General features: G+C 36.1%; 1 protein-coding gene across 13 annotated transcripts in view; it reads right to left on the bottom strand.

Annotated features, from left to right (window-relative positions):
- EMSY (EMSY transcriptional repressor, BRCA2 interacting) overlaps window positions 1-24402 on the bottom strand; it is a 108267-nt gene that overhangs the window by 13866 nt on the left and 69999 nt on the right. For 12 of the 13 annotated variants that reach the window (XM_032166971.2, XM_032166966.2, XM_032166972.2 and 9 more), the window contains 6 exons: window positions 22292-22462; window positions 15041-15177; window positions 11391-11564; window positions 9548-9746; window positions 1967-2131; window positions 74-229 (listed from right to left, as the gene is read on the bottom strand). In XM_032166971.2, the coding sequence (XP_032022862.1) occupies window positions 74-229; window positions 1967-2131; window positions 9548-9746; window positions 11391-11564; window positions 15041-15177; window positions 22292-22462 (1002 nt within the window). The remainder of the gene's footprint in view (window positions 1-73; window positions 230-1966; window positions 2132-9547; window positions 9747-11390; window positions 11565-15040; window positions 15178-22291; window positions 22463-24402) is intronic. The other variant, XM_032166974.2, reaches the window with a different exon arrangement.

Below are 24402 nucleotides of genomic sequence, written 5' to 3'. Positions count from 1 at the left end.
CCACACAATCATCCCATGAAATCCAGAAAGGTAGTTCTCCTACCTTAATACTATGTTTTAAGAGGACACCTACCAGTAGTGATGTATTCAGCTACTAGTTCTGACTCTACCACAGCAATTGATGGACTCTCAGGAGAATGTCTCTTTTCCTGGGTCATCTGAATAGGCACTGCCATTTGACTGAGGTCAATAGTGGGTTGTCTTGGTTTAGATTCCAATTTTTCCTTTACTGCATAAAAAAGTCAGGGGAAAAGTTAACTTTTATTACAAACAAGTACCAAAACCAGAGTTGTCCACAGGAATAATGAACCAGACCTCTGGGGTGCCACACTGGCAGTGACTAAGTAGACAGTGAATTGAAAAGAAAAAAGCAGATTGCTATGTATGGCTGTTTAGTGCACAACTTGCATAACCATACTCAGCAGCCTAGTAAAAAGGACTCACATACAATAACACAAAAATCATCTCCTTTTTATCTCTAAGCCGAACAACTGAATTTTTATCTTGTACACTCTCCTTAAGGTATTTCCTATACCCTTCTTCAAGGTATTCCCTGTGGTCTTGAGTTCATCAACCTAAAAACAAAGGGTGAATAAGCAGTACATAACATGATTTGCTCTAGGACACATCTACCCAGAATAGCACAACACAGTGACCAGTTTAATTTGAGCTATTAAAAATTCAAGATATCTCCAAAGGAATGTTACAATGTCTTCAACAACTTTTAAAGAATACAAATTTTCATTGTTAGAAAAAAATGGCTTCTCTGTTTCTAGAAAAATGTCTGATATAACAGTCTGGAATCAAGAATGATTTCCATTAATAGATTCATTTTCTACCTTGTTATCAACTTTTCTACAAAATCTATGCGTTCAAAGTCCTCACTCTATAAGGCATTAAGAGAAATGGCTCAGCATGTCAACGACAAAGAACTGAAGAAATCCCTAAGGTCAAAAATAACACCAACAGAAGGATTAACCAAAGACTTACATTAAATGCTAGTAATCTTTGGATCAAACAAGGTGGAAGTTACAATAAACGGTAACCAGTAACTAAGTCCACTGAATGTTCATACCCACTGAGTACATAACCTGACAAAAATCAAAACAATTAAACAAAGTAAGTAAAATAACAACAACAACAACAAAAATACAAAAGTCACCCTACAAGTAGAGAGGACATTGAACTAGGAACCAAAAGATGAGTCTCACTCTGCCACTAATCAACTGGATAACCTCTCTAAATCTCATTTTACTTATCCATAAAATGAAAGGTTTGGAAGACGTAATTGCTAAGGTCATTTAAATACTCTGAAAATCTTTGACCTATTATAAAGGAAAAGCCAGTATAACTTCCACAGGTTTGTTCTAGAGTTTATCAAAGATATTTAGTAATTAGAAATACTTATAGGATCTAGTTATATGAGGACAACTTTGCATGACAGCTCAAGTGGCTAACCTATACTATTCAAAGAAATAAGTCTGAAGATAAAATTAAAACAAATCAGAATGTTAGCAAGGGCCACTAAAGGTGTTTTGTGCTCTACCAATATAAAGGAGGATGGCAAGGCCCTTCAGTCTGCCTCCTGCTATTCTTCAATGCAATTGGCAACTGTACTGTATCTAGCCTTGTGCTTAGAAGTGATAGAACTACTCCTTTCTAGTGCTAAGAAACAATAGGACTGTCCATTTTAAGCAAGAGACAAAGAAGACAGAGCTGTCAATTTTTTTTCTCTTTTCTACAGATAGTCTATCTGTACTTCAATATTCCTGTGCACATCTTACTGAACTCACAAGTAAACCAGACTGTACCAATGATTATAGACAAGTCCAGAGGGGGGAAATGTGCTCAAATAATAGCAATAATAATAATACATAATAGTAATAATAATAACAGTGGTAGTATTTTAGCACAACCCGTCTCTAGAGAAAACATGCTTCATTCAATTGAGCATGTGAATTCATACCTGTTGTCTGTTGGAGTTCTAACAGAGCTTTGATTGTTGAAGTAGCTGATTGTGATTCACTGGATACATCCTGATAAATTATGGTAGGGCTAGTCTCCATTGCAATCTCATGTTCTGACCAATCCTGACGCCGGGAAGCAATTACATGAACTACAGGCTGGGAATCTGTTTTATATTAGTTAAAAAAAAACAAACCCTATAAACAAAGTTTCTCTTAAAAAAAAAAAAACAATTTTTTTGTCTGTTTGCTTATCTTTCTATTTATTGTAAACTTCATGCTTTATCTCCCCAAGAAGACTATAAGCCCCTAGAAGGCATAATGTCTTTCACTTCTGAATTCACTTATTCATTCACTCATTCATTGATTCCACAATAAACTGGACACTTATGTGCCAGAATCTAGATACGGCATTGAAGACATAAAGGAGCTCATAGAATAATCAGAGGATGCTCAAGAAGCACATAATCTGGTTGGGGAGACGAACATGTAAAAAGACAAATTACAATTCAATGTGATAATTGCTATTATAAATAGATATGCATATGTGTAGGTGAGTGCATGTTTGTGTATAGTAAGAACAAAATGCTGTAGGAGTCTTATTTTCTCCAATGCACCTGAAAATATGTGTTGTATTACAGCCTGAGCATTCTGTCAACACTTATTGGATGGCTGAATTACTGAAGGAAATCCTGTTCACTGCCAGCAAGAAAAGACAGATGACCTAGAACCAGCATGATATAACAGGACAAGTGTAACATCTGGACCTCAAAGTCATGGATTATAGCCCCAACTATATCAATTATTAGCAAGTTGATTCTTTGGGTCTTAATTTCACTACTTCTAAAATGGGAATAAAATTACCTCTCTTCCTCATAGGATTTCTGAGTATGCAATGAAATGATACATGGAAATGAGCTTTATAAACTAGGAAGGCCAATAGAAATGTTATTATTGTTGCTATTGTAGCTTGGAAGTTCTCAATTCTAAGACCCTTTGTTAGTTTCAAAATAAATTACAGCCCTAATCCGAGGCTTATTATATTCATGCTATACAGGTACACATATAAATACTAAATGTGCATCAAATCAAGCAACAAGTTATTTTTTCAGTTTTCCACCTATAAAATAAGCAAGTTGGACTAGACTATTACAAACTTCCTAAACTCCTTTGTCCAAGACACCATAGAGGAAATTGTGGAGGATATAAAGGCATGATTCCTTCTTCTAAATTCAGATTATAATGGTGGAAACATCAAATAAAGATATATGGCTTTGTAGCTTGGGGCAAATATCAAATGATTAGGGCAAACAAGACAAATAGAAAGCAAGAGGCTGGTTTGAATTGGGATGGTCAGTGAAAGCATCACAGAAGAATGAAAAGAATTCAAGTAGCCCCCCAAAACAAGAATAAACATAATAAACATTTAACCTTCTGTGAACCTTATATTTTTTAAAGCCACAAAGTTGTTGAAAAATGTTGGGGCAAGGGGAACAACTCTTCCAACAGTCTTCCTGAAAAAAACAAAATCAATATACAATAGATCTAGAATTTTTAATTACCATAAGCAAACTAAATTTTCCTCCCCAAAACACCAGGTAGAATATATGCCACACTAAAGATATATAATTTTCCATTAAACTTCCCCAGAAATACAGAAGACTGGATGCTATCCCGCAATATCAAATGCCATGTGAAGCATAGAGCAGCTTTTATTCATTTTAAGTAGATATGTAGAATTTAAACTTAAGAGAATTGATTATATTATGAAACCATTGCTTTTATATAACTTAAGCTCTCAAACTTAAGAAATTTTCATAATGATGTAGGCAAAGAATGACTTTGCAACCCAACCCTACAAGACACACTGAATATCCACAAAAAGGCAGGGACTGTGTTTATAGAAATAAGGTAGAAAGAGAGAGTAAAAAGGGAAAACAAATTTCCATAGGAGAGCATCTATCAAAGACCATTATCCCAAACAACATCACCTCGTAGGTACTAGAGAGATTGCTACATCTCTTTCTGTCTATACTCAGAAAGAGCAGCTGACCATCATAAGTATCACCATAGCAACCCTGTGACACAAGATGAGTGTGTGAACCTATGTGAAAACTCATCTTTAAATGATTCTCTCTCCTACTTTTGGCTTATGCTTAGACCTAAATGAATCTACTGTCTATCAAGTCATGGAATGCAATGACTAGGAAATCAGGAGCTTGCACCAGTAACATGTGCTTATGCAGTGTGCATTCATCTAGACTTCCTGCGTCTCTTGCAGATGGCAGCCTGTCCCTCATATGTCTTTCTGCACTGAAGAAGTATTTATTGGATACCTACTACAAGTTAGATACTAGAGATATACACTTTAACATTATACTCAAAGGCAGACTCAGACATCTCTATGGAAGAATATCTCCTATGTCTCTATTATAAATGGCCTAGATCATACTTTCATAGAATCTTAAGACTTCTCCGTTAGAAGGCATCTTAAAGTTTGTTTAATGCTGCCATCAATCTTATACTATAATCTTCACAATATTCCCACGGGTCTGAGAACTCCAGCACCAAAGTACTCACTACTTTCTAAGACACTTTCCTTACAACTCTGCACAGTTATGACAATCAGAAAGTTTTTTCATATTGAGTAGAAACAGGTCTTGTGACTTCTACTTAGCACTTCTAGCGTCTGTTCCTGTATCCACAAAGACCAATTCTTTTCCTTCTTCCACATCACAGTCCTGAAGATAACTGACAAAAGCTCCTATGTCCCCACCAACCCAACCCACCCCCATCTTCTCTTCTTCATGATAAATCCCGTCTCCACCAACTATTGCTCAGCTCATACAAAGTGATTCCAAATACCTTACACATCTAAATCATTGCTTCTAAACTAAACCTAAGATATCTATATCCCTTTTACGATGCAATATATACCTTCCCTCTGAAGCACTGTCATAAAGCTCAAGGACTTCACAGTATTTAATTGCCTAGACAGCAAGGCCCAAAATGTTCCAGAGAACATTTGTTCCTCAAGATGTTCTGCAAAATAAGAGTTCCATGGTCAAAAAAGTTGGGGAACATTTTATATTGTATCTTCCACTCTTAATCTTTCATATACATATTAGCACATAATTGCTCTGAAAAGTTCTGCAATAAGTATGTTTCTGCTCAACCTGGATTTATCCCCACCCTCACCTTGACATACTGAGATCATGAAACTTCAGAAAGAAATCATTCTAGAAACTGAGTTATGACTTACTCAAAGCAATGTCTTTACAAGACACATTTTTGTATTTGACTCATGCCTTATTCCATTATAAATCTCTGCCCTTGGTTTTGTCTCCTTGTTTTCTTCCATTTCACTTAATATAATCTTATATTTTAATCCACCTTAAAACCTTTTGGAAACAAAGCATAATATAAATAATCTTTAATATGTGTTTTAAAAAAAATCTGGAACCCATTCCCAAATACGTTCTAGGCTACCCCATTCCCAAATGAGAAAGGGGAAAAAGCCCATTTAGGAAGAAAAGCACAGGAACGATATGACATATGACCTGATCTTCAGTAAGTGACATAGGCGAGGATGGCCTTAATCCATTAGGTTTGGTCACCTAGCTATCTATCCATATCTAGGTGTATACTACTTACTACTTAAAAGGCCCACTCACAAGGTTAGGGGGAACTCCAGAAAAAAAAAAAAAAAACTCAGGCAACAAAAATGAGTTTATAAGGCTTCAGCTTAACCCAGTGCCACAGTTATTATGGTTGCTGCTCTGCTATTTGTTCATTCGGTGAAACTTTTACTGAGTACCTTCTCAGTCCTAACTGAACTCTTTGGATAAATACCAGATATGTATGAAGATGAATATGATCCTTAAGCTTGAGAAGCTAGTAGCCTAGTGGAAAAGAAAACAATTATAACACACAAACAAACACAACATACAAAATAAAATGGTCAATGTTAAAAGAGCTGATGTACAAAGCAATATTGGAAGCCTAACATAGAAGAATGAATCCTCTCAGGGTGATCAAGGAAAGTCTCAAAATAGGGTGATGATATTCTAGCCTATAAGGAGATAGTTGAGAAATAAAAATTTCTCTTCCTTGGGGGTGGAGGACAGTAGGTGAAGTTCAGAAACCACAAGTGGAATCAAGGCATTCTCTTGGCATATGTTGTCCTTATTCCAGGACTTGTGTAGCAGAAGTCACCAGAAAAAGGCCCTGAAGTCAATAAAAGATTGATTTTTCCTTAGAGTAGAATGCCAACTATTAAATGTGCAAAGAATAATGAACTTCGGAAAATCATCTATGGATGCTAAAACTACTGGACAAGTGTTTGATGAGGAACATGATATTTATATCATGTACCTTCCTACAAATTACTATTAATCTCAAAGGGAAACATGTTAACTTTATAGTGGAGAAAACTAGAAGACATCATCTTAACCACGTGATCAATGTTAACATCATCTATGCTGGGACAAACTGACATCATGTTTCTCCTGATAAAACTGAGGATATAACATCCTATCTGTGGAATTCCTGATGAATCGAATCATGAGGAAACATCAGACAAAACCAAACTGAAGAATATTATACAAAGTAACTGACCTACACTCTTCAAATATCAAAGTCAAGAAATACAAAGAAAGGCTGAGGACCTATTCCAGGTTAAAGAGAATTAAAAAACCATCACAGTTAAATGCAGCTAAATGCAATGTGTCAACCTGAATTTTACTGAGGACAGGTGAAAACCATAAAGAACATTATTAGCTAATTAACAATATTTGAATATGGATTGTAAATTAGATAATTATTACAACATTAAATTTCTTGACTTTGATAATTGTATCTTAGTCATAAAGAGAAGAATCATTAAGAAATATAGGCCTACAAATGTAGGTAAATATAAGAAACATGTTAGCTCAACTTACTCTCACATGGTTAAGAAATTTTAAAAATATACACACACACAGCAGAAGGAAGGCAGAGAATCAACAACAAAGCAAATGGGGCAAAATGTAAATAAGTAGTGAATCTAGGTAAAGAGTATACACAGGAGTTCTTTTTACTATTCTTGCAACTGTTCTGTAATTTTGAAATTATATCAAAAGAAAAGGTTACTTTAAAAAGAAAAAAGTGGCTAAAAACTACAAAAGCAACAATGTAACAGAAAAATAAACTATGTAGTACTTACATTCCTAATAAGTAGGAATATTCTCATATACTTTGAAAATCAGCATGACCTGAGACTAACCAACATTTTAATCCCTTTCTCTTTAAATCACAGCATATATATTCCCAGACCTAGTCTTTGTAAGAATGTAGTAAACAGCTATACAAGGCGATAAGGGGAGGGGCAAACAGATTATAAAAATCTTCCTTATAGTCAACTATGCCTATTCTAAATTGTGAAATTTTCTGTTATAGAATATTTTAAAAAGTAATATACAATGAAAGATATATCAGGTTGGTGCAAAATAATTGCAGTTTTGCCATTAAAAGTAATGGCAACTGCTTTTGCACCAACCTAATAGAATAAAAACAGAAGACGCAAACTTATGTCCCATTCTTAGAATAAAAACTGAAGATTCGGCCGGACGCAGTGGCTCACGCCTATAATCCCAGCACTTTGGGAGGCCGAGGCAGGTGGATTACTTGAGGTCAGGAGTTCAAGACCAGCCTGGCCAACATGATGAAACCCTGTCGCTACTAAAAACACAAAAAATCAGCTGGGCATGGTGGCGCGTGCCTGTAATACCGGCTACTCAGGAGGCTGAGGCAGGAGAATCGCTTGAACCCAGGAGCCGAGATCGCGCCACTGCACTCTAGTCTGGGCAACGAGTGAAACTCCATCTCAAAAAAAAAAAAAAAAAAAAAAAAACCCTAAAGATTTAACTAATGAAATGGCATGTTCGGGAAGTACTAATTGGTTTACAGCTCTCTTAGGAAAGGACTAACAATTTCAAAGGATAACTTGGGATTATGTATATACAGACTTCTACTGTTCATGTCCCTTTCTGCACCAACTCATACTAAACATTTTATCTGCCCTCTTTGAAAATATATCTTGTATACCTCGAATGCAAAAAAGGCCAGTATTGCTCAAAAAACTGCAGACCAAAAGAAATGATTGGAGAATCAGCATCAACCAAGTGTAACCAGCAGATAATTGACTCATAGTCAATACAGAATGATAAAGTCCATCTTAGCAAATGGATTCAGAAAATATTACTATCACTGATAATATGCTGAAGGAAACTACCCACTCTCTATAATGAGGGACATATTATGTTTGTTAAAAATCAACATTTTCATTTATTTTTAATTGATGAATTTTCAAAGAACATTTTGAATGCATTCTTATCCTCTCCTCTCCTCTCCCCACTGGAGTGTCAACTTTCAGTCTTTGGCATTTTTTTGTTTGTTACTAATAAAATTCTTACACTAGAGTTGTATGTGTATTTTTTAAATCCCCTATTCTAGATCTAGATTTTATGCTCCTGGAGGGCAAGAACTATATTGTACTCTTCTGTAGGGTCTAGCATAATGCTTAGTATGTAGTATAAACTAATAAATAATTGTCAAATTGAATTAATGGACTAATCAGCAATGTGAATCATGTAAGACTAATCTGGGAAGACTCCACCAAAGAGTTAAAATACTAGTGTTTGCACAATATGAAGACTGTGTATAAGAAAAGTGAAGTTGCTAAGAAAGCACTCCAGAGAGGATAATGGGAAGGCAGAGAGAGGGAATGGAGAGAGTGTGGAAAGAACAAGGTAAGATAAACAGCTTTGCTTAGATGCATCAGAGCACATAAGCACAGACATAAATGTACCACCCAACGATAAGGGCAGTTAAGATAACTGAGAGACATGAGTACTAGATTTGTAGAAGGTCTCAAAGCTTATGATCATGAATTTATTTCAAGAGATTTCCTAGAAGAGTAACATAATTCAAACAGCACCGAGGACAAAGAGTTTTCTGCTGTAGAATCTAGCTTCATAGTTCCTTCCATATAATTAGGACAACCATATGATTATCTGGGATACTTTTCAGAGTGAAAGGGAGTACTTTAATAATTGTGCCAGAACAACATAAACTAGGACTTGTCCCATGCAAATTGGAACGTATAGTCACCCTACTTATAGTCCACTTACAGTCTACCTCTGACCACCTTGATTCTTTCTCAGGGTATAGCAACAACCATTTCAAAATATATATTCACTTCTTTACATACTTTTTCTCCTACTTACCCAAACCAGAGAGGAAGAATATGAAAATTATCATCTGGGAATCATAACTCTATCCAGTTTAATATTACCTACCTGACAGATTCATCATCTAAAGTTAATTATTTGATGGACATATTCCATGCAGGAAAGAATGGTAACCTTTACCAAAAATAAAATTTCAGCTCACTGATTTAACATCAAACAACAAAAAGAAATAAAGGCAAAAGAATTGACAGAGCATACAAATTTGTTGAGAAATGCGTAGAAGCAACCTGTATTTTAGAACTTGGGCACTATGTCAGTAGTACTTTTATAAATCAGAAGTAAAATAGATCTTACCTTGGGAACTCTGGGAGGACTCTGTAGAAGAGGAACTACTATCTGTATAATTCTGTGGTTCTTCTTTTCCTTCCTGAATAGATGAATTACCAGCCTCTGCTACCCTGGATGCTTGCTGTAATGTTTCTGTTACTAGCTGTCTTGTTTGTTCACTAACAACTGTCGCTTGAAAAGTCACTGGTTTGGGTTTAATAAGAACCTAGGAGAAAAGCAGAAATATACTGAGATAAAATTTTAGAAAACGATTTAAAAATGCTAAACTTCTAGGTCATAAACTAATATTTTCCTGGTATGGAAAATATTCTGTACATTATACTTTTTAGGCACAGCATTGCTCATCGAAGGGTAATTCAATCTACAGACAAATTACAGTGTAAGCCATATACAGTGTTTTAAGTGGTACATGCCAGACTGCAATAGCCATGATTCTGACAAGAACCTTTGTGCCTGTTTGCCTACGACTTCAGGAGTCATTTTATAATCTGTAGACTATATAGTAAAATGATATCCACAAGCTGAGGATGGCAGAACAAAAGGACACAAGGAGTCTAGATTCCCAGTGGAATTTTTGTGCTGCAATATCAGTCCAGGACTTCCTCCCTCTGAACTTTTATTAATATAATAAAAATAAAACCCTACTCTGTTTGAGTGAGTGTTCTTCCAGTTTGTTTTCTTTTTTTTTTTTTCATTAGAAACTAAATCAAATTCCTAATTGACACATCTGCAAAAAGCAAAACTTGCTTGGGACCTAATCTTTGAAGAAACCCCAGATGAATATTGATTTGCCAACTATCAGAAGCAACATGGAACATGTGTTGGATCAACTCCCGGCAAAGTCAAAAACAGACAGTGAAACAAGTGAAATGGGAGAAAATTTTCAAACTGGGCCATTCTACTTCAAAATCTGAACTCTAGGAGTTAACTTCAATTGGGTCCATGGAATAAAAACTATTAACTCATCATAATTATTTTTGTTTCTACCATATATAAGATTCTAAAATTTCTCAGACTCTATTAAGTTACCCATTTCCAAGAATTAAGAAAGAAAACATGGTTTATACCATACTTTAGATGAAGCAAATGAAATTATTACAATTAAACTCCATAGGCAATTTGGACTTGTCACAAAGCTTATTTTTTTTTTAGATACGTAAAGTATTTGGCTATAATTCTGAGAGAACAGATTCTAAAAGTAAATTAGTAGTTTATAGGTAAATTAATACCTCTTACAAAAATTCTAGGATGGCATTTCTCAACTAAAACTAATAGCGCTTCCCTCGATATTCTCAGAAAAGCAAAATACCTACAAAATAAACAGTAGCCTAGCAACATATGATTAGATCCTGAGCCTCAAATTCCGAGGCAAATTTTCAGAAAAGTTCCCTTATCTTCTATTGGTTAAAAAATAAATACATCTCTAGCTTATCTATTGTTCAAGGGTTCAAGCAAAGCTAATTTTATAAGTAAATAAAATGCTTTTGAAGGCCATGGTAGCTTATAAAAAGTAAATATTTCTCTTTGAGTGATTCTGAATGACTATGATCCTCCCTCAACCACCCCCCTCAAATCACAAAATACACCTTCAGCAAATTGTATTCCCAGGTAATTATTTCCCCATAATCTTTGCTGATAGCATGACATACACATTTAGATATCTTTAAGAAAGTACTGAAAAGATAAATGAAGTTTTGACAATACGTGAATAATTAACACATTCAAACATAACTTTTAACAATCTGATTTCTTAAAGATTGCTGATCTTTTCCTTCAAATTTCTACCTGGGAATTTTAAGAATTGAAAACATTTAAGAGCCAAGAAAAATCATCATATCTTATAGCATACCTGCGTTTTCCCTTGCTGCCCATAAACAATTTTTGTTGGGATGATTTTAGCTGCTGGTTGAACTGTAGAACCTATTCCTTTTGGCTGCGTTACAATCATTTTGGTGATGGGTCTTGTAGCAGTGAGGATAGCTGGCTTTGCTCCTGTTGGCACTGTCTGAATAGTCTTTTCTCCCTAAATTGAAGTCAATGATTACATAAGAAATTTATATGCATATAAATGATAAAGTCCTCTCACTGAAAAATCAGTAAGGTTTTACCAGGATGATGAAAAAAGGGCTGTAGATTATGTAACAAAGTATAATGTTTCCAGGAAATCAAAAATCCTAGACTTGGTTGAAATGATCTAGAAAGTCATCTGACCAACTTTCTACCCAAAGAAGGAATTAATTATTCTCTGATGAGTGAATTTTTAAAAATTACCACATGCAAAAATACTTATTACACTATCCCATTAATGGAATACATATATTATAATAGAAAATTCTGGAAGAAGGTATAGTACAATGCTAATGCTTGTCTCCAAGAATTGGGATTATAAGTCTTATCCCCCACATACGTATTTATTTTCTAATTTATCTGAAATAAGTATTCGTGTAATTAGAAAATTACTGTGCAATATACCAGTAGCTAAATGTACACACATAAAATAAATCCCCTAAGTTCTACATATATGAAATTATAAGGATATATAGTAGAATGTCTACATGAAAAAGTATGGGCAAGCAAAATCAGCAGAGGTATTAACATTCTTTCTAAGGTTATACAAAGGAAAAATTTGATGAACATATGCTATGAAGAAAGAATGTTATATATTGTTAATAATATATCAGGTTACATATAGAAAAAAAGGAAGGGAAAACTCAGAGTGTTTCCTATGTTTTACTATTCATATATTACTAATATCCTTTTAGTCTATTAACTAGATAGCTTATATCCATTAACTTTTCATCATTTTCTATACTTTCATCTACTTTATTCTTAAGTACCATTTTCTGGTCACTCATGAAATCAACATCTTTTTACATGAACTTAACTAAATTAAGTTTAAATACAGTGACTTTACTAAATTATTAAAATTTTTAGGCCGGGTGCGGTGGCTCACGCCTGTAATCCCAGCACTTTGGGAGGCCGAGGCGGGCGGATCACGAGGTCAGGAGATCGAGACCATCCTGGCTAACACGGTGAAACCCCGTCTCTACTAAAAATACAAAAAATTAGCCGGGCGAGGTGGCGGGCGCCTGTAGTCCCAGCTACGCTGGAGGCTGAGGCAGGAGAATGGCATGAACCCCGGGGGGTGGAGCCTGCAGTGAGCCGAGATTGCGCCACTGCACTCCAGCCTGGGTGAAAGAGCGAGACTCTGTCTCAAAAAAAAAAAAAAAAAAATTTTTTTAAATTAAAATCCATAAACTTAAGATGGAAATGAAAAGATTTGAGAATTTTCACCTCATCAGTTTTTCTTAATTTTTAGCCAGCATCATCTAAACGTGTGCCTACCTAAATTTAGCAGCCAGTAAAAACAAAGCACCCAGGTGAGCTGGCTAAAAAGCAATCATTGTGAATTCAGAGCTAAATATAATTACAAAAATCACAAGTTTAACTATCTGCTGTAATTACTTAAGGGAAACATGAAGCATCTGCCAATGGTGTTATTACTTATTTCAACACATGCATACTCTTCACAGCACCATCTCTGGAAAGAGCTCTAGTTCATTTGCCAAGAGCCACTAGTTTGCAAGTGACCACACCTATCTATTAAATAGTTCAATGGACCCTGTCCAAGTATGATGACCCATTCAAGCCAAACAAAACCAACTAGCAGCCCGTTTTTCAAAAAAGCTCTTCTGATGTGTGTTGTGGGCATGCATAGGTGAGCAAGTGGTGAGTAGAGGTGACTGTGCCTATGTGGTCTTTGGCAGGGGTGGCAGGGGCAGAGTCTTGCTCTGTCACCCAGGCTGGAGTACAGTGGCAAGATCTCAGCTCACTGCAACCTCTGCCTCCCAGGCTCAAGTGATCCTCCACCTCAGCCTCCCAAGTAGCTGGGACTACAGGTGCACACCTCCACGCTAATTTTTGTAATTTTGTAGAGATGGAGTTTCACCATGTTGCGCAGGCTGGTCTCAAACTCCTGGGCTCAAGTGATCCGCCTGCCTTGCCTTCCCAAATTGCTGGGATTACAGGCATGAGCCTCCACACCCAGCCCAGAAAACGGTCTTATACGTTGATTTGCTTGTTTTACTAGAGCTACTTGTGTCAAACAGTTGTTATCGGAGATATCTAACAGCTATGAATCATACATGACTCTTAGATCTTTGTGACCACAGGGCCTAGAATACAAAGCATCCCCTCTTACATACCAAGTTCCTTGAAATTGCAAACCACATTACAAAGGGTTCTGAAAATCTGAATTCTAATCCTGGCTTTACTTTTGGCTTACTATGTAAATTCAGGCTAGGAGCAATCTGTTTTCCCACACATTGAAAAAATCTAATGCTGGACCCCTACCAATGAAGCTTTTATGAGATCTACTTAAGTGAAGTAAAGCAATCCATGTTCTAGTGAAGTTAGGCAAGGTAGGGATACTAACAAGCCTAAACAGTTACGTACCAAGAAAAACAAGAAGAAGAAAATCAATGATTGAGGACTTCTTATGTGCCAGGCACTATTCTAAGCACTTTCACAATAGCTACCAGTTACTAAACAACCTCACTGGTAAAGATCATCCACCCCAATGTACATATGAGGAAATTAAGAATGAGAGAGGTTGACTATATCACCCAAAGTCAAACAACTACAATATAGAGAAACAAAGCCCTGGTTTGTCTAACTCCAAACCTCCTACCAACTGCCTTCAGAACTACAAATGAATCTGTTATTTATTTGATTTTTTTTTTTTTTTTTTTGAGGCAAGGTCTTACTCTGTTGCCCAGTCTGGAGTGCAGTGGCATGATCACGGCTCATAGCAGCCTCAAACTCCTGGGCTCATGTGATCCTCCCACCTTAGCCTCCCAAGTAGTTGGGACTACAGGTGCATGCTACTACACCTGGTTAATTTTTAAAATACATTTTGGTAGAGGTAGGCGTCTTGCTTTGTTGCCAAGGCTGGTCTTGAACTCCTGGGCTAAAGTGATTCTCCTACCTCAGCCTCCCAACCAGCTGGGATTACAGGCATGTGCCACCACATCCAGTCTGATTTTGTTTTTTAATAGCTCAAAGAGGTAAAAATGAAAAGAAAAAAGAAAGTAACAAATCCCCATCAATTAATTTAGTCTTAATCCCACATATTTCTCTTTGCCCACCCTAAGCCAAATACTAAGTCAGTATCTATTGACCATAAGCAGGAATAAAACAGTGCTCCAACAGAAGTACCCCTACAGTTAAGCCAATGGAATTCTCTACCTGGACAAAGCTAAGCATCTAAATCATGGTCACAAGCAACCTAGCTATGAGCAAGTACGAGCAACATGCTTTAGAAATTACTGTGAAAAATGGCATCAGTTGGTGGTGCTTTAACAGTTTTTATATCCCAGCAGTGGTAAATCAAGCCATTCTGGCTATTGTGGGGTTCTCAAGTCCTTGTGCAAATATTTATATAGCTGGTCTTTAAATCCTCTGTGAATTGCTAAGTCTGCAGTTGAAGCTCTTACTTACTCCAGCATTTAGCAACGTTGTGACAACATTTTTGCCCGGGAGGCCTTGAATGGTCGTTCCTTTTCCTGTAGTCTTTTGTACAACAATCACGTTGGGCTTGGAAGTCATTGGGATTGTAGTGATTTTGGTAGTTGTTCCTTAGAAAAGGGGGAAGAAAAGGAGGCCTGAGTTAAGGACTAGAGATACTTGGTTATTTTTGTTTATATTATACACAATTAGTACATATAGTAAATGTTATTCCTAGATGACATGAAAGCTGTCAAGATGATGAAAATGAAGGCTTGGAATAGTAAGTTATAAGTCATACCAGAATGAGAGAATATTAAGAATTTACTCTTAAAGCAGTCATCTTTTTAGAAACTGAGAACCTATACACAAAACTCAGAGTCTAAAAACATCAGTTTTACCATCAATATTCTTTGTCTGACTAGTTAAAAGAAACAAATCACAATCTCTATTCCATGACATGTATTTCCCCCAAACCCAGTATTGTATCTGTGACTGAAGTGATGGGAAAATCCTTCAAAAAAGAACATGAAGTAAATACTTAAATTTACATAACACTAAGCTCTAGAAAAAGTTATGAAAAGAAATAAGCCACGTATTTTTCTGTGATTAAAAAAGACAAAGTAGGCCAGGCGTGGTGGCTCATGCTCATAATCCCAGCATTTTGAGAGGCTGAGGCAGGCAGATCACCAGAGGTCAGGAGTTCAAGATCAGCCTGTCCAACATGGTGAAACTCTACCTCTACTAAAAATACAAAAAAAAATTAGCTGGGGGTGGTGGCAGGTGCCTGTAATCCCAGCTACTTGGGAGGCTGAGGCAGAAGAATTGCTTGAACCCGGGAGGTGGAGGTTGCAGTGAGTTGAGATTGCGCCACTGCACTCCATCCTGGGCTACAGAGCAAGACTCAATCTCAAAAAAAAAAAAAAAGACAAAGTAAACGATTTACAAAACAAGTCACAGATTCAATGTATGCTTTTGTAATCTGCAGCACTCTGGAGAGTGTGAGGATAAAACTCTAATTTACATATATAAACTTCTACTGTCAATTATTAAGATCTATCTAATAGGTCTATACCTACTGATCCAAACACAGTATTACTTTGCCCTCTCCCACACATCCTTCCATAATTGGCTTCTCTTCTACCTATCAAATCTACCTTCCAACCTTCAGATGTAAATTCTGGCACAAATCTTTGATTTATTCCTTGTCTTCTTCTCTTTTTCAAAAAATTTTGTTTTTATTTTTTTTTTTAAGGCAAGGTCTTGCTCTGTCACCCAGACGGGAATGGAGTGGAGCAACCACGGCTCATTGCAGCCTTGACCTTCTGAGCTCAAGTGGTCCTCCCACCTTACTTTTTGATTTTTTGTAGAGATAAGGTCTCACTATGTTGCCCTGGCTGCTAGCTGGTCTCAAACTCCTAGGTTCAAGTGATCCTCCTGCCTCAGCTTCACAAAGTGTTGGGACTATAGGTGTGAGCCACTGTGCCTAGACTTTTTCTTTTTTTTAAGAGAGACAGGGTCTCACTCTGTTACCCAGGCTGGAGTGCAGAGGCATGATCATATCTACTGCAGGCTTCAACTCCTGGGCTCACACAATCCTCCCATCTCAGCCTCTTAGGTACCTAAGACTACAGGTATGTGCCACCATGCCTGGCTAATTTCTGTATTTTTTGGTAGAGATGGGGTCTTACTACAGCCCAGGTTGGTCTTGAACTCCTGGCCTCAAGGGATCCTCCTGCTTCAGCCTCCCAAATTGTTGGAATTACAGGCATGAGCCACCAGTCTTGGCCTGTTTCCTTGTCTTAACTCCCTATACCTCTCAACAAGATGAAAGCCCCTTAATCTCCACACTGTACCTTTTTATGATTCCTCAGTGCTTAGCACAGTGGATGACAATTACATCCTTAAAAAACTAAATTTATCATGCCAAGAACCTGGAACATGTCAACTGGTTAAACTCCCTAATTTCCCACTTCGTTCCCAGTTCTAATTTTCCCTCATGTTTCAAAATCCTATTAATACATAATCTGTCCCTTAATCTACCATTTTGATCTAATTAGCATGTACTCCAGAGTACACACCATAAACTTTGATCTAAGAAGTAACTTCTTCATTACGGCTTCCCGTTACTTACCACACAAAGCCCAAACTCCTCTGCCTAGCTTTCCAGGCTTTGTCAGACCTTAATTTTTAGAATTAACTAACATACGCCTCTCCTTTAATTTGCTGGTTTCCACATTGGTTTCTGAGCATACAAATCCCAATGCTACTTTTGCTCCTGTAATTTCCTCTGCTTATGAAAAGAGGCATGTCAAGTTCTTCTTCTATAGGCCTATATATCATTTATCAAATGACTAAGCACAGAATTATTACTTAGTAAACACATGAGTAATATGTCTTCAAAAAATAATTAAACACAATTTTATTATTTTCTACTGGAAAACCTTAATATTCCTTACTTAAGTTTTATAAACAAAGTTACAGTAAGAATAAGAATATTCTAGTTATATGTTAATTTTGGCAACACTGCTACAAAAAATGTCTTTATAATATATTTGCCATTATATGTCTCATTAGTCCAAGGTAACATGCTCTGAGGTTACATAAAAGAGCATTTTAATCTATGAACTAGCTTCACAACTGTTTTTCCATTTATTTGTAGTCTCTGAATAGTCAGCTGTTAAGAACTTCAAAAACCAAGCTGCCCATGATTCACTTACACTAACTTTAACTCTTAATTAACTTTAATCCCTCACATGTGATTAACTCTATAGACCTTTTTTGACATGGTTTCATACAGACCTCTTTTGACATGATTTACTATGCTTTTGACTTTATACCAAAGTACAAGGACCACTTTTTGACAAAACTTGCTTAACAAATGAATTATATTTTTACCTACTAAAATGTCTAATCTCTTCCATTACAGAGGTTTTTCAATTTATATGCTAGTTGCAAACCAAGTCCACAAGTTTAACAAAATGTGGTGGGGGGGCAAATGTCAGAAAATAGAAGAAAAAGGAATAGCATAAGGAAAAGCAAGTCTAACATTATATTAAAATAGAATATAACTTATAATTGATAGAATGATCAATTATAAATTTCTGAAATTCTAGTGAACATGTTTCTGTATCAGGGGATAAATACATTATATTGAAGAAGTATTACTCATTAAAAAAAGTCACCCTCTATGCTTTCACAGTAGACTGCTGTTCCCATGTTACAGCAGAATTATACAAGTTCACCTGTTTAGCATTCTTCAAGGCAGATAATAAAACTCATGTAATATATTCCTCTGTATCACAACACACAGCAGAGTATCTGGCTCGTAGCATATCAGAAGGACCCACCTATATAATCTTCACTTATAAAACAATCGAGATATAATGGGTGCAAATAACTGTAAATCCCATGTAGATAATAATGAACTATGATATTGATGCATTCCAGGCATTCTTATTTTTTAAAAAGATCCCTGTAAAAGTCTGGGCATTATAATAGGCAGGCTTAAAGAAGAACACAAATTTATTGGCTCAGATTTTACTATTCTATTTACAGATTCTAAAATCACCTGACAATCTTGGTCTCTTAGGTAATGTTTTATGTTGCTTTCCTCAAAGAATGAACGAATGAAAAAGTGCAAAAACAATAGCTCCTTTCCTGGACACTGTACTAAAGATTAGGAGAATTAAAGTTTTGCTATTGTCACAGGTTCTCATAATGTCCTCAGAATCAAGGTAGTGAGTTCAACTCTGAAGAATCCAATATAATTATTCATCTAACCCTCAACAAAGCTCCCAAAAAAACTTACAAATCTGACAATCTAATGTGTACACATGTAAATAAATATTTGACTCTATAAAATATGAATTGGCCAGGCGCAGTAACTGACGCATATAATACCAGCACTTTGGGAGCCTGAGGCAGGTGGATCACCTGAGGTCAGGAGTTTGAGATCATCCTGGCCAACATGGTGAAACCCCGTCTCTACTAAAAATACAAAAATTAGCTGAGAGTGGTGGCAGGTGCCTGTAATCCCAGCTACTCAGGAGGCTGAGGCAGAAGAATTGCTTGAACCTGGGAGGCGGGGGTTGCAGTGAGCAGAGATCACGCCACTACATTCCAGCCTAGGTGACACAGCAGGACTCCGCCTCAAAAAAAAAAAAAAAAAAAAGATATGAATCAACTATAAAGATAGTCATGGCTTCCATTTAATTGCTTGTTCTAATAAAAAGAACAAAGTGATCTTTCTAGAAAGTACTTTGGAAGCATTAACTTGCATTCTAGGATATTTATACAGAGGAAGTAAGAATTCCACAAAATAATTTATGTATAATAATAATGTTCGTCATAGAATTATTTATAATGACACACACACACGCGCACACACACACACACAAAGACAGCCTATAAGCAACCTAAAACTTGCTACAATAAGAAAATAGTTAAATAAGGCCGGGCGCGGTGGCTCACGCTTGTAATCCCAGCACTTTGGGAGGCCAAGGCGGGTGGATCACGAGGTCAAGAGATCGAGACCATCCTGGCTAACACAGTGAAACCCCGTCTCTACTAAAAATACAAAAAAATTAGCCAGGCGAGGTGGTGGGCGCCTGTAGTCCCACCTACTCGGGAGGCTGAGGCAGGAGAATGGCGTGGACCTGGGAGGCAGAGCTTGCAGTGAGCTGAGATCGCGCCACTGCACTCCAGCCTGGGCGACAGCGAGACTCTGTCTCAAAAAAAAAAAAAAAAAAAAGTTAAATAGGGGGGGGTGTCAAACTACATTTATTAGCATGGGAAAATAACATTATTATAGGAAACAGGGATAAAATCTGACTATATTAGATCCTAATTAAAAAAAATATATATATATATATACGCACACACACACACACAAACACTTTATACAAACAAATGAATAGAAAAATGAATAAAAAGAAATATACCTAAATTTTAACACAGTCCTATGGATAGTAAAAATCATAGGTTTTTAATTTTCTTTGAACCTTGCTATAGTTTCCAAATTCCCCCACAATAAGAGGGAAAGTATCTTTTTTTAAGCCTTCTAGTCTTATAGCTAGATGTTTGAGTGTATTTTAAGAAAAGAGCCAGGCACGGTGGCTCATGCCTGTAATCCCAGCACTTTGGGTGGCCAAGGTGGGCAGATCGCTTGAGCTCAGGAGTTTGAGACCAGCCTGGGTGACATGGCAAAACCCTGTCTCTAGAAAAAATACAAAAATTAGCCAAGCATGGTGATGTGGGCCTGTAGTCTTAGCTACCTGGAAGGCTGAGGTGGCAGGATTGCTTGAGCCCAGGAGGCTGACGCTGTAACGAGCCGATCATGCCACTGCACCCTAGCCTGGGCAACAGAGTGAGACTCTGTCTTAAAAAAAAAAAAAAAAAAAAAGGAAAGTACTTCTTTTTTGTTTGCGGAAGATGGGACCCTAGGAAAAGCATCTGCTCATGGATGAAGACAGAAAACTGTATAAATTCATTCAACCAGGCTTATCAGTTTACTATAAATAGGCAATGAAAGATTTTAAAACTAACCTATAATCCCAGTATCATGGATCAACAATAATATTATAAAATACGAAAAATGTCTTTATAAAGAATAGTGAGATGTAACATAAGGATCAGTTTAGAGCAACCAGAAGAAGAAAAGTTCTTTGGAATAAAAGTGTCAGTGAAGCAGAGATAGAGATATAATGAGCACCACGCAATGAATAAAGTTGTTTAAACTGTATGCCAAGTATATCCTATAGTGCTGGAAAAGTCTCTACTCATGTACACTCATGCACTTGAAGTAGCAACTAACCATGAATGGTTTTATAATTCAATACAAAGATGGATAACACATTATACCATGTATAAGATATATAAATTTCAAATGACATCTCTGCTTTTAGGAAAATGTGCTTGCTTGTATTGCTCTAACCAGGTACAAAGCAGCTATATTATGAATTAGGTCTGAAAATAGAGGACTCATGACATCTAAACATTCCTTCAAGCTATATGAAACTATAAATTCAGGTATAAATAAAGAAAAATCCTTAAGGTCATAAAAAACTACCTACCAATGGAATACACGATCCCTTTTTGACAAATGTTTGAGTAAGTGCTTTATACTATGTAAAGATATTGTCAAGTAATAAATTATAATTTAACTGTGTTATTTAAAATATCCTCTTAAAAGCTGGAGTACGATGATTCTTTCCCTATTGGTCTCACCCTCCTCAGTCTGGCAAACATTGGATTTTCTCACTTACACTTAAAAGTAGAGCCCAAATTAACAGCTTTAAATATAACACTTTATGCCAATATCATGCTCTGCTTTGCTTTTTTTTAACTCCCTGAGTTATCAGCAACATCAAATTACCGCCAGGAACTTCAATCCCTTGACTTTAAAATGTTAGAACAACTCACCTGGGGCATATAAAATATGACTTGTCTACAAAAATGGTAGACAATTAAAGTCTACAGTCTTGCTTCATCAGAGATTATTTACATCATTTTAATTAAAAATAATAATCGATGAAAACAGATGCCATTTTAACATTCCACATTAGGGTCTACAACTCAAGAACCACAGAGATTAATGAGCCAATAAAAACCAGGTATGGTTTCAATATACCAATAAATAGGCAGATGGTTGGCTTTCACTATTAAAGTAAAATATTTCTGAAAAGCAAAGTTAATATAAATGGCAAAAGGCAAATAAAGTATTCAAATATTTTTATTTTTAATAAACTAAAGTGACATCAGTAATTGAAATTACGAGATATGTTCCCTAAAACATATTCAGAACAAATAATAGTTCTTCCACTTTCTAACTCTAATTGGTCTTGGACAGGTCAATTTGATCTCTCTAAACCCAAATCTATCTTCATTTGTAAATTCAGCACAATAGCAACCACCTCAGAGTTGTTATGGGGTCTGAATAGGTTGACAAATAGGAGAATACTTTGCAAATGAAAAATCTCTATGCAAATTTAAACTATAATCTTTCCACTCTGACTAAAAGCAACTAAAGGTTCTTTCCATTTTAAAAATATCAAAAGCTTTATATGTGAATACTGAATATTAAAACTAAAAACTTTATTTAATCATGAAACATAAGGACTAAAACAAAGCTTTAGATTTCTAAGCAAAAAATTGAGATCAAATATAATCCTTCAATGAAGTAAGTTTTTTTTTTTCTCTCAATAAAGGCCACCTATACCTTTAACATATTTCAGATATACCTACCAGAAACTATATTACTGCTAATTATCTTGCCCCCCAAGGTAGCTAATGATTTGGGTACTACTGTAATGATGCTACCACTCGTAGTTTTCACATAGGTTGCAGCTCCAGGGGTTGCAGCCATCCGACCAATGGATGGGCTCACTGTTGGCCGGGTATAGGTTGCTTGTGTGCCTATAGAAAGGGAAAAGCCAAAAGAAAAACTTGTCATTCCTTACAGAAGAATGATAATTAATACAGTTTAACTGTAATTCAATATAATCTACATTGCTATAACTTGAAAATGGAATTTCAAGGTGTCAAGAAATTAATTTATAATTTTACAGCCAGTTTTCAACACATATAGAAAGTACTACAGCCAAGTCAATTTAAATTAATTTTACACATAAAATTTTGTGATGTGTTGCATCAAATTACTAACCCAAGAAAAAGTAAACTCTGTTCCCTTCTTCCACTACCCTTCTTCTACTAGTTTTATGCCAAAAGAAACAAATTTAATCATCTTTCCTGCCAGAGTATTTTAGATATTTCTGTCATAGATTTTAAGGTCTCTGCATCTGTTTTATGCTGTCTTAGTGCCAAACTCAATGTTGGCATTGAGCAAATAAGGCAGTATTGTTTGTTTAAAGTTTTACAAACTTTCATTGCTTTGTACTCTGCTACCCTCTAAATATACGTCCACCTTTTAAAGGGTTGGTTAGTCTATCATTTTAGTAAAGATTAAAGTTAAAGCTTCCTAGAGTTGCCAGGAATATTTCTCTTTAGCCTAAAATTTTCTCTATTTACCTATTTCCTCAACTTTAGACCTGTTAGACTATTTTTCTTCAAGTGTCTCAAAAGATTTTATACCCTTCCCCACTATTTCTAACACTTTTTTCTTTTCTCCAAACAGGAATTAAAAGCTAACTACACGGGCCGGGCGCGGTGGCTCACGCTTGTAATCCCAGCACTTTGGGAGGCCGAGGCGGGCGGATCACGAGGTCAGGAGATCGAGACCACAGTGAAACCCCGTCTCTACTAAAAATACAAAAAAAAATTAGCCGGGCGTGGTGGCAGGCGCCTGTAGTTCCAGCTACTCGGAGAGGCTGAGGCAGGAGAATGGCGTGAACCTGGGAGGCGGAGCTTGCAGTGAGCCGAGATTGCGCCACTGCACTCCAGCCTGGGCGATAGAGCGAGACTCCGTCTCAAAAAAAAAAAAAAAATAACTACATGAGTCTGTTGTCGTTTCTTACAAATCCAGTAACTCAGAAAGGCTATTCCTAAATTAAGCATCAATAGCCTTAGGGAGAATGAAAAAAAAAATGACTAAGATAACATCATCTTCACTTGAAGAAATCTTTCATGATAATCAAATTCACGGACCACTTTGATAGCCATTTTCAACAATTGCCTCCTCCCCCACAAAAAAATGCTTTTACCAAGTTATTCACCTTTTAAAAATACAACCATTACCCAAAAAGGGAGAATGGGAGGAATAATAAGTAGAATTAAATTGGTTATAAGCATACATCTGAATGAAAAAAAAACCCCACAAAACTAGTGCAAAGTAAATATGCTATATGGATACATAGTTTGAACTCGGCAAATTACATCTGAAAAAATTTCAAATTAAGTTTTTGTTAAAAAAAAGAAACACTTATTATAACACAGACACATAAATAGACAAAATATTATTTTTCACTACTTTTCCATAACATGAAGAATCATACATGCATAACACTGTTACCTATTTAGAAAAGTTTAGGGGAAGTATGATAAAGTTAATACTAAAGAATAATAGTGTTTAAAACCACAGGCTTTGCATAGAGACAGAAGGTAGAATGGTGATGCCAGGGACTGGAGAAAGTGGAGAAATGAAGCATTATTGTTGAATGAGCACAGAGTTTCAGTTTCAGAAGATGAAAACGTTTTGGAGATAGATGGTGTTGATGGTTATTGTGAATGTACTTAATGCCAATGAACTATATATTTGAAAATGTTAAATTTCATGTTATATATATTTTACTGCAATTTAAAAAACAAAAGAAAGCACAGGTTTTGGAGTCAAACTGGTTCAATCCCCAGTTCTGCCTCTTTTTGGCTACATGACCTTGGGCAAGTTGCTGAAAATGGAG

Source organism: Hylobates moloch, unplaced genomic scaffold (assembly GCF_009828535.3).
Source record: "Hylobates moloch isolate HMO894 unplaced genomic scaffold, HMol_V3 SCAFFOLD_11, whole genome shotgun sequence".
Taxonomy (NCBI): Eukaryota; Metazoa; Chordata; class Mammalia; order Primates; family Hylobatidae; genus Hylobates; species Hylobates moloch.
This window is presented reverse-complemented; position numbering and strand designations above follow the sequence as displayed.